This window comes from Scyliorhinus torazame, chromosome 1, assembly GCF_047496885.1.
Source record: "Scyliorhinus torazame isolate Kashiwa2021f chromosome 1, sScyTor2.1, whole genome shotgun sequence".
Lineage (NCBI taxonomy): Eukaryota > Metazoa > Chordata > Chondrichthyes > Carcharhiniformes > Scyliorhinidae > Scyliorhinus > Scyliorhinus torazame.
The window spans coordinates 315,413,479-315,429,049 of NC_092707.1; the positions used below are offsets into that span (position 1 = coordinate 315,413,479).

Genomic DNA, 15,571 nt, shown 5'->3' on the forward strand with positions numbered 1-15,571 from the left:
ACATCGGGACCAATTTTCACTTTTGGCAGTGACAGAAAATTGGAGGTTTTGGATCATCCAATTCTTCTTTCCACTGATTTCAAGAGAAACTGATCTACCAGCACTGGTTTTACAATCCTGAAAGTGAAGCTTACCCCCATATTAGACCAGACATAATATATACTTCAAAATTAGCACTATTAATTGTGACATGAAATTCAAAGCACCTTATCTAAGGCATGCATAGCAAAAATAGGTCCATCGTGGGCTTTAACTGTCTTGAGGAGAAGATTTATTTTCCAGATGTAAACATCTCCATTCGCAGCTCCAGAGAACATCATGTCTTCCATCTGGCCATATGATACACACATCATTGTCTCCAGTCTTCCCATGTTACCAAATATTCCTCGCTTAGAGGTAAGGCCACCACCTTAAACACCAGATAACTGTTAGTAATATTCCAATCAATAACTGATAAAACAAACAGCTGAATAGAACCAACGCTAATCCGTTATGCTAGTTCCTGTTGATGTTTTTTAATGTACCTATCTAAGCTGACAATGTTCTTAATTATTGAAATTGTAAGGTCTAATGTGGTTAAAGCTTAAGATGCACACATACTGGTGAGGTGAACCTTTTAGTGTTTCCTCGCTTAATAATGTCCAGAAGTATAACTTAAGTGGTGAGAATGTGATATTTGAATCCAAAGAAAAGGCTTTCAATAAACATCTGGTCCAGAATAATATGTTTCTGGAAATAATAATGATGCATATTGCTTTATATTCCAAAAGTTAGAATGGATCCAATAAGGTCTCAATCCTACATCTGAAATGCAACATATTTAGGATAACATATAAATGATCAATTGGTGTGCCATAGAATCCTTCTAGTGCAGGAGGAGGTCATTTGGCCCATCAAATCTCTACCAACCCTTTGTGCTCTACCCAGGCCCACTCCCTGCCCTCTCCCAGAACCCCACATATTGATCATGGCCAGTCCACCTAACCTGCACACCTTTGGACACTAAGAGGCAATTTTAAGACTCACCTGATGAAGGAGCTGCACTCCGAAAGCTAGTGATTCCAAACAAACCTGTTGGACTTTAACCTGGTGTTGTAAGACTACTTTTGAGTGATGTCACCAAGGGGCAGCATATAGATGATAATGGGAAGGACCAAGGATAGATCCTTGGAGGGCAACAGAGGTAAGTGCGTAGGAGCGGGAAGAGAAACCATTACGTGTAATTCACTGACTCCAATTAGACAGGTAAGAATGGAAACAGGCAAGTGCAGTCCCACCCAGCTGGACAATGATGACGAGGCATTGGAGGAGGATGGTATGGCCAACTATTTCAAAGGATGCAGACAGTTTGATAATAATGCAAAGAGATAATTTACCTTTGTCAATTCACATAGGCTGTTATTTCGGCCTTCGGCAGAGGCAGAAACATGATTGGAAGGGTTCTAGCATGAAATTCAGGAAAGATGGGCACAAATCTGTTCAAGGACTTTGGAGAGGAAACGTCTTGGAGATAGGGTAGCATTTTGTAAGTACAGTTGGGCCAATGGTTAGTTTTTTTTTGAGGAGAGGGGTGGTGACAGTGGATTTGAAGGAAAGAAGGACAATAATTGAAGAGAAAGAGCTATTAACAATATCAGCTAATATGGAACTAGAAAGAGAAGTTGAGTGGTCAGCAGTTTTGTTGGAGGAGTGGAAAGTAAGTCTCGATGAGCTCGGAGGGGGTATGAGGAGAGATAGGAGAGAAACTTGAGAATAATGTGAGTTGAGGGTTGGGGAACTGTAGAGGAAGTTTGGCCTGGTGAGTTAGGGCAAGGGAAGGAAGTGACAGAGGCAACTGATCAAATGGTCTCAATCGTAATGAACAGACACTCTGGAGGGAGATGTGGAAACGGTGGTTACATCAGATCTGTGGACTCCACGACCCAGGTCAGCAATGGGAGAATGAGTTGGCAGGGGGAGACAGTCAGGCAAGATTAGACCCAATGGGAATGCTGGGCAAGAAGTTTGGTGAGATGGGGCAATTGAGAATCTTGCTTGTAATGAGGCAACAACAAATGTCTGGATGGGTCCTTTGGAAGATGCCATGAGATACACAGATGGAGACTGTAGGCTGATCCAAGAACAGGTCAAGCCTGGAACGGCAGTAAAAAACCAAAATATATTTAAATATTGCTGAAAAGAGAGACCTTTTGCTGAAGCTTTTTGCTTTGTACTCATCAGGGCAAATGCAAGAAAGCCAAATTTAAAATGATCACTACAATTTATTGTACGGGAGAAAAGGCAGCTGATTGACTGAGGTGTTACCATGGAGAAAGCAATGGGGAACTATAAGCTCCATGGCCAAGCAGTAGCCTTTTCTCCTGTGGTGTAAATTACGATCGTTTCAAATTTGGCTTTCTTGAGTTTGCCTTGATGAGTGGAAAAAGAAATACTTTGGCAAGTTCCCAAGCATCACAGATGTCAGTCTTCAGCCAATTCGCTCCATGTGATATCAAAAAGCAGCTGAAAGCATTGGATATTTCAAAGGCTATGAGGCTATGAGTCCTGACAATATTCCAGTAATAGTCCTGAATACTTGTGCTCCGGAACTTGCGATGTCCCTAGCCAAGCTGTTCCAGTAGTTACAACAATTACCCAGCAATGTGGAAAATTGCCCAGGTATGCCCTATACACAAGAAACAGGACAAATCCAACCCAGCCAATTACCGCCCTATCAGTCTACTCTCCATCATCAGCAAAGTGCTGGAAGGAGTCATCAGCAGTGCTATCAAGCGGCACTTACTCAGCAATAACCTGCTCACGGATGGTTAGTTTGCATTCCACCAGGGTCACTCAGCCCCTGCCCTCATTACAGCCTTGCTTCAAACATGGACAAAAGAGTTGAATGCCAGAGGTAAGATGAGAATAACTGTCCTTGACATCAAGCAGCATTTAACAGAGTATGGCATCAAGGGGCCCTAGCAAAACTAGAGTCAATGCGAATCAGGGAGAAAATTCTCCACTGGTTGGAGTCACACCTCGTTCAAAGGAAATGGTTGTGGTAGTTGGAGGTCAATCATCTCAGCTCCAGGACATCACTGCAGGAACTCCTCAAGATAGTGTCCTAGGCTCAACTATCTTCAGCTGTTTCATCAATGACCTTCCTTCCATCATAAGGTCAGAAGTGGGTATGGTCTCTGATGACAGCACAATGTTCAGTGCTATTCGCGATTCCTCAGATACTGAAGCAGTTCATGTCCAAATGCAGCAAACCTGGACAATATACAGATGTGGGCTGACAAGTGGTGAGTAACATTTGTGCTACACAAGTGCCAGGCAATGATCATTTCCAACAAGAGACAGGATCTAACCATTACTGCTTGACATTCAATGACATTAGCATTGCTGAATTCCCCTTATCAACATCCTGGGTGGTTTCCATTGACTAGAAAATCAACTGGGCTAGTCATATAAATACTGTGGCTACAAGAGCAGGTCAAGTGCGAGGAGTCCTGCGACAAGTCACTCATCTCCAACCCCACCCCCGAAAGCTAGTCCACTCTCTAAAAACACAAGACAGGAGAGTAATGGAATACTCTCCATTTGCCTGGATGAGAGCAGCTCCAAAAACACTCAGGAAGCTCGACACTACGCAGATTAGAGTAGCCCACTTGATCACTAGCCCTTACACAAACATTCAATTCCTCCACCACCAATGAACAGTAACACCTATGTGTACCATCTAGCAGATACACAGCAGGAACTCACAAAGTCTCCTTAGTCAGCACCTTCCGAACCCACGATCACAACTATCTTGAAGGACAAGGCCAGTAGGTACACGGGTACCCCTCCAAGTCACTCACAATCCTGACTTGGAAATATATTGCTGTTTCTTCACTGTCACTGGGTCAAAATCCTGGAATTCCCTCCCTAACAGCACCGTGGGTGCACCTATATCTCAGGGCCTGCAGCGATTCACGAAGGCAGCTCACCACCACCTTTTCAGGGACATGGGATGGGCAATGAATGCTGGCCTAGCCAGCAATGCCAACATCCCGTAATGAATAAAAACAAATGCCCCTCTTTTCAGTATTGAGAGACTATTATATTCTCTCTACAAAATGTTATGCAAATCTTTTTACCGTCAGTAACTGATCTAAAACTATATTGCATTTTAAAGGATTCAATGATGACATCAAGAAAACTAGTGAGAATAATTGTGTGTTAAAATGACAGGCGTGAAGCCCCACTGGCAGAGAATTGCAGCCACCGAATGGTGGCTCGGTGGCTAGCACTGCTACCTTACAGTGCGATCGATTCTGCCCTTGCGTGACTGTTTGTATGGAGTTTGCATGTTCTTCCCTTGTCTGCATGGGTTTCCTCTGGGTGTTCCGGTTTCCTCCCACAGTCCAAAGATGTGAAAGTTAGGTGGATTAGCCGTGTTAAAATGGGCCTAATAGCCTCCTTCTGCACTGTAGGGATTCTATGAATTCTCTGAAAGGGTCTTTTTAATATGTTTCTCTTTCAAACCATCTTACTCAATTGGAATTCTGATATATGCTCATCGCATAGGACAACAGCTCAGATTCTAAAGTAATTCTGTTATACTGCACCACCTATCTAATGATTAAAGTGACATTACTGTCAATGCTCCAACAAAAATAAAGATGGATTTAGATCATCTGGATTGTAACACACACTATTTAAATTTGTACCCTCACAGATACAGGGGCAGTGCACCCAAAGATAATAATTTGACACTATGCACATATTTAATTTGACCAAAGGGTATTGCGCTTCAATTTTTTGCAGGAAAATTGCAGAGAAAATGGAAAGTTCAGGACTGAGGCACCAACTTGAGTGTGGGGTTACTGAGATAATTTGAGTGTTGGAAAAGTAGCAAGATATTCTTGGTACTATTGCTCACACGCATAGTGTGATGGATCTGAGAGTGAAAAAGTAAAAAAAAAGTTTTGCCTTCGAGGTGAATGCCGCCTAAATCCCATTCAGCAGCCGAACAGGTAGACAGGTTGGCAGCAATTTGGATGGGGAAGCCTGTGGTGGATTCACTGGTGGAGAATACCTTGGAAATCAGCGAAAATTGAGAGTTTGTGGTGGGGGGAGCTGTGGAGGTGAGGAGAGTGCTTACAGGGAGGGAGAGATCATGGGGCCAGAGAGAAAACAGCAGACAGCTTGGTTGAGAGATCGGGAAAAGCACTTCTGCTCCTACTGGATCACAAGCTATGCTGGAAAAGCACTTGCCTTCTTCATCCTGCGCTTTCAGCCTTCTCTCCACTGCCAGGCAACTCAGTGGTAAAATTTAATTGCCTTCCAAAATCTGAAGAACAGTGACTTATTTAAATATTATTATAATCACTGACCCACCTCTCTAGAGTGGGTTGTTCAGGTGCCCCAAACCCACTTTCATTCAACTGAACATAGATGCATTTTCAGCAGGTTGGCGTCCGGTTTCATATATTTAAAAATACAACCTCCCTGCCCTCCTGACCTTTTCCCACCAGCAATGGAAGTAAAATATCTTATTGCATTCAGTGCGATTAAGATCTGATCTGACTGCGCTTTATAAATTCGTGCATGAATAACAGCCGATGATTGATTTGAGATATTTTTCTGACTTCTGCCAGCATAAGAAAATACTCTTAAAACCGGTGTTAAATTTTGCATAAATCCTGCTAATAAACAGTTCAACAGAAACAGCAACAAGCTAGTGATATGCATCAAGATTACCACCAGGTCAAGATTATTACCACCCAAAGTTTCTTTGGCTATTTTAACAGTCCATTATAAATCTAAATAAAAGGCAACTTGTCACAATTAATCATTATGTATGAACCAGTTTAAGGAGTAAATGTAGATCTTCTCCCATTAGATTTAGCAAAATGAACTTGAGAGAATAAACTAGATAAATGGATGGATACCTGCATGTTGCCAGAATTTTATATGCTTTATCCCAACAGTAACAAGTTTGTCCACATGGTGCGGATTGCATTTCACTACAAATATCTTGTCTTTATGTCCTCTGAGGAAAAATCAAGGTCATAGCATTATTTTAAACAAAACGTTTTCAACAAAAGGAACAGCAATAAATTGTTAATCACTTATTTTTTCCAAGCACTACAGTGAATTGTCATAAAGGAGACAAAGAAGCATATAAAGTGTTAACCTTGACGTTGCTTGTCTTTCTCCCCTTTTCCAGTCCCACACTACTATAGTGTGGTTGTCATCTAAACCAATGGACACCAAATTCTTTCCATCAGCTGCAAGACAAATGGAAATGACAATGGAATAAACGGTTCTGCTTGCCAGAACAGCACACTTGCTTAAATTTACTTTTTCATATAAAATTCAGGTAGTGTTTTTTATGTTTTCCTAGAACACTAAATATAAGCACAAGAAATATACAGCTGATTAGGTCAGATCCTAAGTTATGCTTTATTTTTTAAAAGGTGAAGGTATCCAAATATACACTAATACGAATAACCATTTACTGGCTAAATCATGAACATTGCAACAAAGTGAGCTGAAAACCAGCTTTCACATTGCAATTATGAATTATAATCTTTGAAGTTATTTTACATTCATACAAATTAGATTGGATAGGTTGGGATTATTTGTTGGGATTATTTTCCTTGGAACAAAGAAGGCTGAGAGGTAACTTAATTGAGGCGTACAAAATTATGAGGGGAAGAGATAGAGTGGACAGGATAAAATTGTTTCCCTTGGTGGAGAATTCTAGAACCAGGGAACATAGATTCAAGATAAGAGGCAGAAGGTGCAAGAAGACACGAGGAAGAACCTTTTTACATCCGAGTTGGTGGTGGAGGCAGAGGCCCTTTTAAAAAGTACCTGGACTTGCACCTTAAGTGCTCTAAACTACAGGACTATGGGCCTGGTGCAGGAAGGTGGAATTAGAAAGGGCACCTGGGTGTCCTCGGGCTCACATGGACAAGATGGGCTGAATGGCCTCCTTCTGTGCTGTAACTTTTTATGATTCCATGATATACAAATTTTACATAAAGCTCATTTCTCAATACAGGATGTAGTACATTGATGGATCAAGGCTTCTTGGCAAACTGAGAAGATAAACTCAGTTGGACGAGGTAGCAGAGTGTGGATGAGGACTGTGTATTTGGTGCTGTGTACATTGTTATGAATGTAATGAATGAAATGAAAATTGCTTATCGTCACAAGTAGGTTTCAAATGAAGTTATTGTGAAAAGCCCCTAGTCGCCACATTCCGGCACCTGTTCGGGGAGACTGGTACGGGAATTGAACCGTGCTGCTGGCCTGCCTTGGTCTGCTTTAAAAGCCAGCGATTTAGCCCAGTGTGCTAAACCAGCCCCTAGGTTTCATAAGGTGATTATGTTTTGGACTGTCTATTTAATTCTAGGTAAATGGAGGAGTAAAGAGAGTCATGTGATCTGCTTCGACTTCTACCTGACAGCAATGTCTGTGCGGTTTGGTTACCATGGAGAAAAGGGATCCAGGCTGAGACTTACTGAAAGCAAAGGGAAAATGTTTATACCTCAAAACAAAAGCAGGAGCAGTAGGGATACCTGGGGACCAACTTTCTAGCCTGGATTTTCATCACTGAGGCGGATAGCGGGAGTCAGGAAAAACTCCTGGCACGGCCTGCCTGTTTCTGATAAAATGTGCCAACAAAGACAGGATATTCATTGCGTGTGTAGGCAGCAATCAGGTCAGTCAACCTAGGGGAGAGGTAGGAGGTGCCGAAACGGGCTGTTCAAAAGGTCCACCTTGGTGCTATGGGACTTTGTCCTAATTAAAATAAAAACAGAGACCTACAGCCATACTCCATCCATGACACCTCATGCCCCTATGCCACGCTATGCCCCTCTGAGTGCTCATGATCCCCATGTTGAGCCGTGCCCCCCCCAATCTACCTCACATGGCCCCATGCCTATCTATGGCACTTCTGCATCACGGTAGCACAGTGGTTAGCACCGTTGCTTCACAATGCCAGGGACCCGGGTTCGATTCCCGGCATGGGTCTCTGTCTGTGTGGAGTCTGCATGGGTTTCCTCCGGGTGCTCTGGTTTCCTCCCACAAGTCCCGAAAGACGTGCTTGTTAGGTGAATTGGACATTTTGAATTCCCCCTCAGTGTACCCGAACAGGAGCCGGAGTGTGGCGAGAAGGAGATTTTCACAGTAATTTCATTGCAGTGTTAATGTAAGCCTACTTGTGATAACGATTATTAATAAAGATTATCCATGCCTGTTCACTCAGTATACTCTGTATAGAACCAATGGACCTTGACTGCCAATAAGATGTATTAAAATACTTTTTAAAAGTAATTAATTAATTACTTTCCACAATGTTAAAAAGGCCCTTTCACTCCAGCCCGATAAAAGTGTCAATTGTCCAGACTATTTAAAGTGTCGATTGCAGAAACTGCAAGCACTTGAAACCTTTTCACCTTGATATAAATAAATACTGTGGCATTGTCAACAGAGATCAGACAGCCAGAGTTGTCAATCAAGGAATGTCTTCCCTGGGGCTCATGTATTTAAACAGGGTAGTTATGTCTGAGCTCTCAGTCAAGTCTCAGTATTCATTATGGGTATGAGGGGCCATGGGAAGGGAGTGGAAGATGGATGAGGAGTAAATAGCTTGGCATGAGGGGTATAGAAGGCTGGGTGGAGGAGAATACCTTGGCATGGAGGGACATGTGGTGTCATGGGGTGGGTGAGAGGCATAACTTGGCATGGGGGTGTGTGAGGTATCACTGGAGTGAGGCATATCTTGGCATTTGGGTCCATGGGGCGCATAACTTGGCATGGGGCATGAGGAGCTATGTAGGGTGGGTGGATAAACAGACCATAACATGGCATAAAGGACATGAGAAGGACCTTTTGAACTCACATTTTAAAAGGTTACCACATGCAGACTATGGCTCATTGCACCCGAGGTATCCTGAACCACAACTCATTAAAACGAGGCCAGACGCCATGAAAAATGCAGACGTATAGGACATGCCTATCTCCGCAACGAAGCCAGCAAAGTTGGGAGTGCTGGCTTATAACCCAACCCAACCTACACCCTTAAAAGACCACATGGAAAATCGCACAGCCCAGGAATGGGGTCGTGAATCTCAAAACGGCACCCACTCTCCACTTTGCAGATCTCCCAAGTTATCCTGATTCAGTGAAAATTTAGGCCTTCACCTCCAAACTTTCAGTGATATGTGTAAGCTAGGCTTTTCTCATTAGAACGGAGAAGGATGAGGGGCGACTTGATCGAGGTTTATAAGATGATCAGGGGAATAGATAGAGTAGACAGTCAGAGACTTTTTCCCCGGGTGGAACAAACCATTACAAGGGGACATAAATTTAAGGTGAAAGGTGGAAGATATAGGAGGGATATCAGAGGTAGGTTCTTTACCCAGAGAGTAGTGGGGACATGGAATGCATTGCCTGTGGAAGTAGTTGAGTCGGAAACATTAGGGACCTTCAAGCAGCTACTGGATAGGTACATGGATTACGATAAAATGATATAGTGTAGATTTATTTGTTCTCAAGGGCAGCATGGTAGCATTGTGGATAGCACAATTGCTTCACAGCTCCAGGGTCCCAGGGTCGATTCCGGCTTGGGTCACTGTCTGTGCGGAGTCTGCACGTCCTCCCAGTGTCTGCGTGGGTTTCCTCCGGGTGCTCCGGTTTCTTCCCACAGTCCAAAGATGTGCGGGTTAGGTGAATTGGCCAATGATAAATTGCCCTTAATGTCCAAATTGCCCTTGGTGTTGGGTGGAGGTGTTGAGTTTGGGTGGGGAGCTCTTTCCAGGGGCCGGTGCGGACTCGGGGGGCCGGGTGGCCTCCTTCTGCACTGTAGATTCAATGATAATCTATGATTAAGCTAGGACAAAGGTTCGGCACAACATCGTGGGCCGAAGGGCCTGTTCTGTGCTGTATTTTCTATGTTCTATGTTCTAGGCGAGATTGCATCAAACAGAAGTGTTAATAGCTGTGTGAGGGACTCTGGAAGGTGCTGATAGTCACATAAGATAGCAGAATGTAATAATAGGAGAATAAAAGGTCGTGCTCAGTGAAAGCAAAACTTAAGAATAAGTGTCAGATAGCCCAGTGGGGAAAAGGGGTGGGGGATTGTGTTGGGACAAAGCTTTTTTTATTCAAAAAAGGAGTCAAGTTGAAAAAGAAAGGTCACAGTCTAAAGTTGTTGAACTCAATGCTGAGTCCAGATGGTTGTAATGTGCCTAATCAGAGTATGCGGGGCTGCTCCTCCAGTTTGTGCTGTGCTTCACTAGAAAATTGTAGCCGTCCAAGACCAGACATGTGGGCATGAGAACTGCCAGTTTTGATACGTTTTTCCGGCATTTTCCGTTTGTATTTTAGATTTCCAACATCCACAGTATTTTGCTTTTATTTATTATCTAAGTATTGTCTTGTGGATTTTGCTTTCAGTTTGTTTGTTTGTTACAGTACACATCTTATAACTTAATCTTGTTGTGTGACTCTTTTAAGTCATCACTGGGAATTTTGTATCTTTTAAAAGTTTTGGTCTCTATGGGGATCATAACAACATGAACTTTGAAAAGGCATTTGATGAAGTACTACACATGGTGCTTGTTAGCAGAACTAAAACCCATGGGGCAAAAGGGGCAAGAGCAGCAGGTGCACAAATCTTTCAAGGTGAGAGGACAGGTTTACAAAGCAGTTAAAAAAGCATATGGGACCCTGGGTTTTATAAACAGAGGCATCCAGTACAAAAGCCATGAAATGAGGGCTTTGGAGTGGAAACGGAAGAGACTTATTAGAATGGTTACAGGTTGGGAAGCTAAGTTGCTCTCCTCAGAGCCCGGAGGCTAAGGGGAGATTTGATAGAACTGTTTAATATCATGAAGGGTTTATGTAGAGTAAATGATGATAAATTTATTCTAAAAATTGAAGAGTCATTAACCAAAGGACTCAGATTTAAGTTGACTGACAAAAGAAACTAGAGGCGACATGAGCATAAATGTTTTTATGTACAAGCGGTTATGATTTGAAACCCATTATAGAATCATGTATACAGAATCACATGTAGCATTCACAAGGAAATTGGGTACATATGGAGTGGATTTGCTAGGATATGGAGAAAGAGCAGCGTAATGGGACTAATGTTCTGGGTAACAGGGTAATGGAACTGCTCTTCAAAGAGCATGTATAGACACTATATTCTTTACATAAGAACATAAGAACTAGGAGCAGGAGTAGGCCATCTGGCCCCTCGAGCCTGCTCCACCATTCAATGAGATCATGGCTGATCTTTTGTGGACTCAGCTCCACTTTCTGGCCCAAACACCATAACCCTTAATCCCTTTATTCTTCAAAAACCTATCTATCTTTATCTTAAAAACATTTAATGAAGGAGCCTCTGCTGCTTCACTGGGCCAGGAATTCCATAGATTCACAACCCTTTGGGTGAAGAAGTTCCTCCTAAACTCAGTCCTAAATCTACTTCCCCTTATTTTGAGGCTTTGCCCCCTAGTTCTGCTTTCACCCACCAGTGGAAACAACCTGCCCGCGAACTAATAGATTATTTTTGAAGTGCAATCACTGTCATAATGCATTGAAGCAAAACAATACTTTTTGCCAGTCAGGAGTAAAGCTTAGGGCTATATGTTTAAACATTGCAAGAGAGTAATCTTGATCTTTGGAATTCAGTTGGGTCAGGGACAAATGTCCAGTTCTTAATGGTACTATTAGTTTAACTTGTTCTTGTCCATCCATAGATAAGTCATTATTGCTGAATTATTTCCCCTCCTTTACCTCAATTAGAGGCACAGGGTAAACATTGTTAATTCCAATTGGGATACATATGTAGTCGGGAAGATGAAGAAATGGTAACAGGGACACATCTTTTTCCAGTGACCATATCCAGCAAGCATTTGATTGATACGACAAAATTGCAAGACCAGTTGTAACATATTTTAAGTATTAGTAGACTTTGCAACAGGTACTTAAGAGGTAACTTACATGAAAAGTCAAGGGCACATACTCCTCTCTGGTGCTGTCCTTTAAGTAGTGACAAACATTTAAGTGTTTGAGTATCCCAAACATGAATTGATGGATCTCGCCCAACCTAACAAAAATATTGTTACCGTTAGCACTAATAAGCACAAATTTACAATAATATACATTGATCTTGAATCACTTTCTAAAATTTGAAACTGGACATTGACCTTTTCAAAAATGACTGAAGCCATCTCTGCTTGTGACCTTCGAACCATAAGAGCTAATCGAGCAGTATCAAAGAAATTTCCTCATTGTTATCTCTAGATATACGCAAACGACCCTGTGGACTGCATACACCAAATTCAATGAGAATCATAAGCCAGGCCTGGCACTGGAGTCTACTGGGACAAAGATTCCTGCAAACTTCCTTTGCAATCTTAATATTTGGAACATTAACAATGTCAAGAATCCAGACAAAGGAATATATACCCTTTGTCAAAGCCAGAGTGGAAAGGTCTACCTGGACGAACCTGTAATATTGCCTTGTGGAGCTGCAAAGCTCAGCCTGCCATCTTCCATCTCTCAAGCAGTAGCACAGAATAAAGGCTCTGTCCAGGTTTTAATGCCAGGCCCCCATCTATACTGTTCCTACTAGTACTTGTATATCATCGCCAACATGACTAATTCATTTCTGCATGCCCATCTCATCATGGAAGCCAACTTTACTGGAAATGAGAGTTATCCAATATCAGTTCAATCTATCGACCTCTGCAAAGGAATTCACTATTGGACATTTGGTTCACATGAAACAACATTTTTTGCTCTGTGGTCTATGTCCTGTAAATATTTATTTCTCTATCCCTCATTTATTGTATAAATTTACATGGGGCTACGTAGCTATACCCTGCTCCTGCATTTTAAGTGTGTGGGAATGAACTAACTTTGAGCTCACCCAACTTTGAGTTTGCTGTGGGGTTATTAATAAATATTGGATCACACCAAGACTGAGAGGTTGGGAAATATGGCGCCACTTAAAAAAGGGGTAATCAAAATCCATACACCTTCCTGTTCATGGATGGGTGGTGAGAGAAAAAATCAGAACTGTTTAAATTGAACCCGCTCCTGACCTGTCCATAACAATAGTTTAGCAGTAAGTGTTTATTAACTACTAGTAACTAATAGTAGTTTGGTAGTACATTACTTCAATATTGCTGGAAAAAGACACATTGTTGAAACTTTGCATCCTGCACTCATCAGGACAATTCGAAATAATCTCAAATATAAAGGGAACAACAATTTACACATCAGAAGAGAGTGCGGATTGGTTGGAAAATGGACTCAAATTGCTAGAGGCTTTTGAAAAGATTAGGTTTTATAATTAGTTTGTTGCTTAATTATAGGTAATTCAAATAATCCAAATTGTTACGATCCCAGTTGATGTTGTAACTGACAGGAAGATCTCAGAACGACACCCCGGCTCGAAAGTCCGTAACCTTTTTAGGATCACTGAGTGCTGAATTTGGTGCTTTTTGAGTGCTATAGTGAGAGTTTGGTGACCGAGGGAGTTAGGTGAGGAGGGAGTAAGGTGCTCCTTTCATTTTGTTTCCGACGTTTCCGCAAAGAGTGCGAAGAGAGCCAGGAGTTTACAAGAAGTGTAGCAGAGTCGGAGGGCGGAGATCTAGTTAGTCCACACAGCAGCTATATTCTGTAAGGTAAGAGGGGATGGAGGCTAGGCCAGTTACATGCTCCTCCTGTAGGATGTGGGTGGTGAGGGATACCACCGGTGTCCCCACTGACTATACCTGCGGGAAGTGCACCCAACTTCAGCTCCTCAAAGACCGTGTTAGGGAACTGGAGCTGAAGCTGGATGAACTTCGGATCATCCGGGAGGCAGAGGGGGTGATTGAGAAGAGTTACAGGGAGGTAACCACACCCAAGGTACAGGACAAGAATAGCTGGGTTACAGTCAGGGGGAAAAAAACAAACAAGCAGACAGTGCAGGGATCCCTCGTGGCCGTTCCCCTTCAAAACAAGTATACCGTTTTGGATGCTGTTGGGGGGGGATGACCTACCGGGGGAAGGCCCTAGCGGCCAGGTCTCTGGCACTGAGTCTGGCTCTGGGGCTCAGAAGGGAAGGGGGGAGAATAGAAAAGCAATAGTTGTAGGAGATTCAATGGTTAGGGGAATAGATAGGAGATTCTGTGGTCGCGAGCGAGACTCCCGGAAGGTATGTTGCCTCCCGGGTGCCAGGGCCAGGGATGTCTCGGATCGTGTCTTCAGGATCCTTAAGGGGGAGGGGGAGCAGCCAGAAGTCGTGGTGCACATTGGTACCAACGACATAGGTAGGAAAAGGGGTGTGGAGGTAATAAACAAGTTTAGGGAGTTAGGCTGGAAGTTGAAAGCCAGGACAGACAGAGTTGTCATCTCTGGTTTGTTGCCGGTGCCACGTGATAGCGAGGCTAGGAATAGGGAGAGAGTGCAGTTGAACACGTGGCTGCAGGAATGGTGTAGGAGGGAGGGCTTCAGGTATTTGGATAATTGGAGCGCATTCTGGGGAAGGTGGGACCTGTACAAGCAGGACGGGTTGCATCTGAACCAGAGGGGCACCAATATCCTGGGAGGGAGGTTTGCTAGTACTCTTCGGGAGGGTTTAAACTAATTTGCCAGGGGAATGGGAACCGGATTTGTAGTCCAGCAACTAAGGTAGCCGATATTCAGGACGCCAAAGCATGTAATGAGGCAGTGGGGAAGGGAACACTGACAAAGGAGAGTATTTGCAGGCACGGAGATGGGTTGAAGTGTGTATACTTCAACGCAAGAAGCATCAGGAATAAGGTGGGTGAACTTAAGGCATGGATCGGTACTTGGGACTACGATGTGGTGGCCATCACGGAAACTTGGATAGAAGAGGGGCAGAAATGGTTGTTGGAGGTCCCTGGGTATAGATGTTTCAATAAGATTAGGGAGGGTGGTAAAAGAGGTGGGGGGGTAGCATTATTAATTAGAGATAGTATAACAGCTGCAGAAAGGCAGTTCGAGGAGTATCACCCTATTGAGGTAGTATGGGTTGAAGTCAGAAATAGGAAAGGAGCAGTCACCTTGTTAGGAGTTTTCTATAGGCCCCCCAATAGTAGCAGAGATGAGGAGGAACAGATTGGGAAACAGATTTTGGAAAGGTGCAGAAGTCATAGGGTAGTAGTCATGGGCGACTTTAACTTCCCAAATATTGAGTGGAAACTCTTTAGATCAAATAGTTTGGATGGGGTGGTGTTTGTGCAGTGTGTCCAGGAAGCTTTTCTAACACAGTATGTAGATTGTCCAACCAGAGGAGGGGAAATATTAGATTTAGTACTGGGTAATGAACCAGGGCAAGTGATAGATTTGTTAGTGGGGGAGCATTTTGGAGATAGTGACCACAATTCTGTGACTTTCACTTTAGTAATGGAGAGGGATAGGTACGTGCAACAGGGCAAGGTTTACAATTGGGGGAAGGGTAAATACGATGTTGTCAGACAAGAATTGAAGTGCATAAGTTGGGAACATAGGCTGGCAGGGAAGGACACAAGTGAAATGTGGAACTTGTTCAAGGAACAGGTGC

General features: G+C 43.1%; 1 protein-coding gene across 3 annotated transcripts in view; it reads right to left on the reverse strand.

The window, feature by feature from the left end:
* The window catches only part of LOC140424335 (echinoderm microtubule-associated protein-like 6), a 755,202-nt gene that overhangs the window by 366,834 nt on the left and 372,797 nt on the right, over positions 1–15,571 (reverse strand). For all 3 annotated transcript variants that reach the window (XM_072507857.1, XM_072507856.1, XM_072507859.1), the window contains 4 exons: positions 11,995–12,100; positions 6,164–6,257; positions 5,919–6,019; positions 207–409 (listed from right to left, as the gene is read on the reverse strand). In XM_072507857.1, the coding sequence (XP_072363958.1) occupies positions 207–409; positions 5,919–6,019; positions 6,164–6,257; positions 11,995–12,100 (504 nt within the window). The remainder of the gene's footprint in view (positions 1–206; positions 410–5,918; positions 6,020–6,163; positions 6,258–11,994; positions 12,101–15,571) is intronic.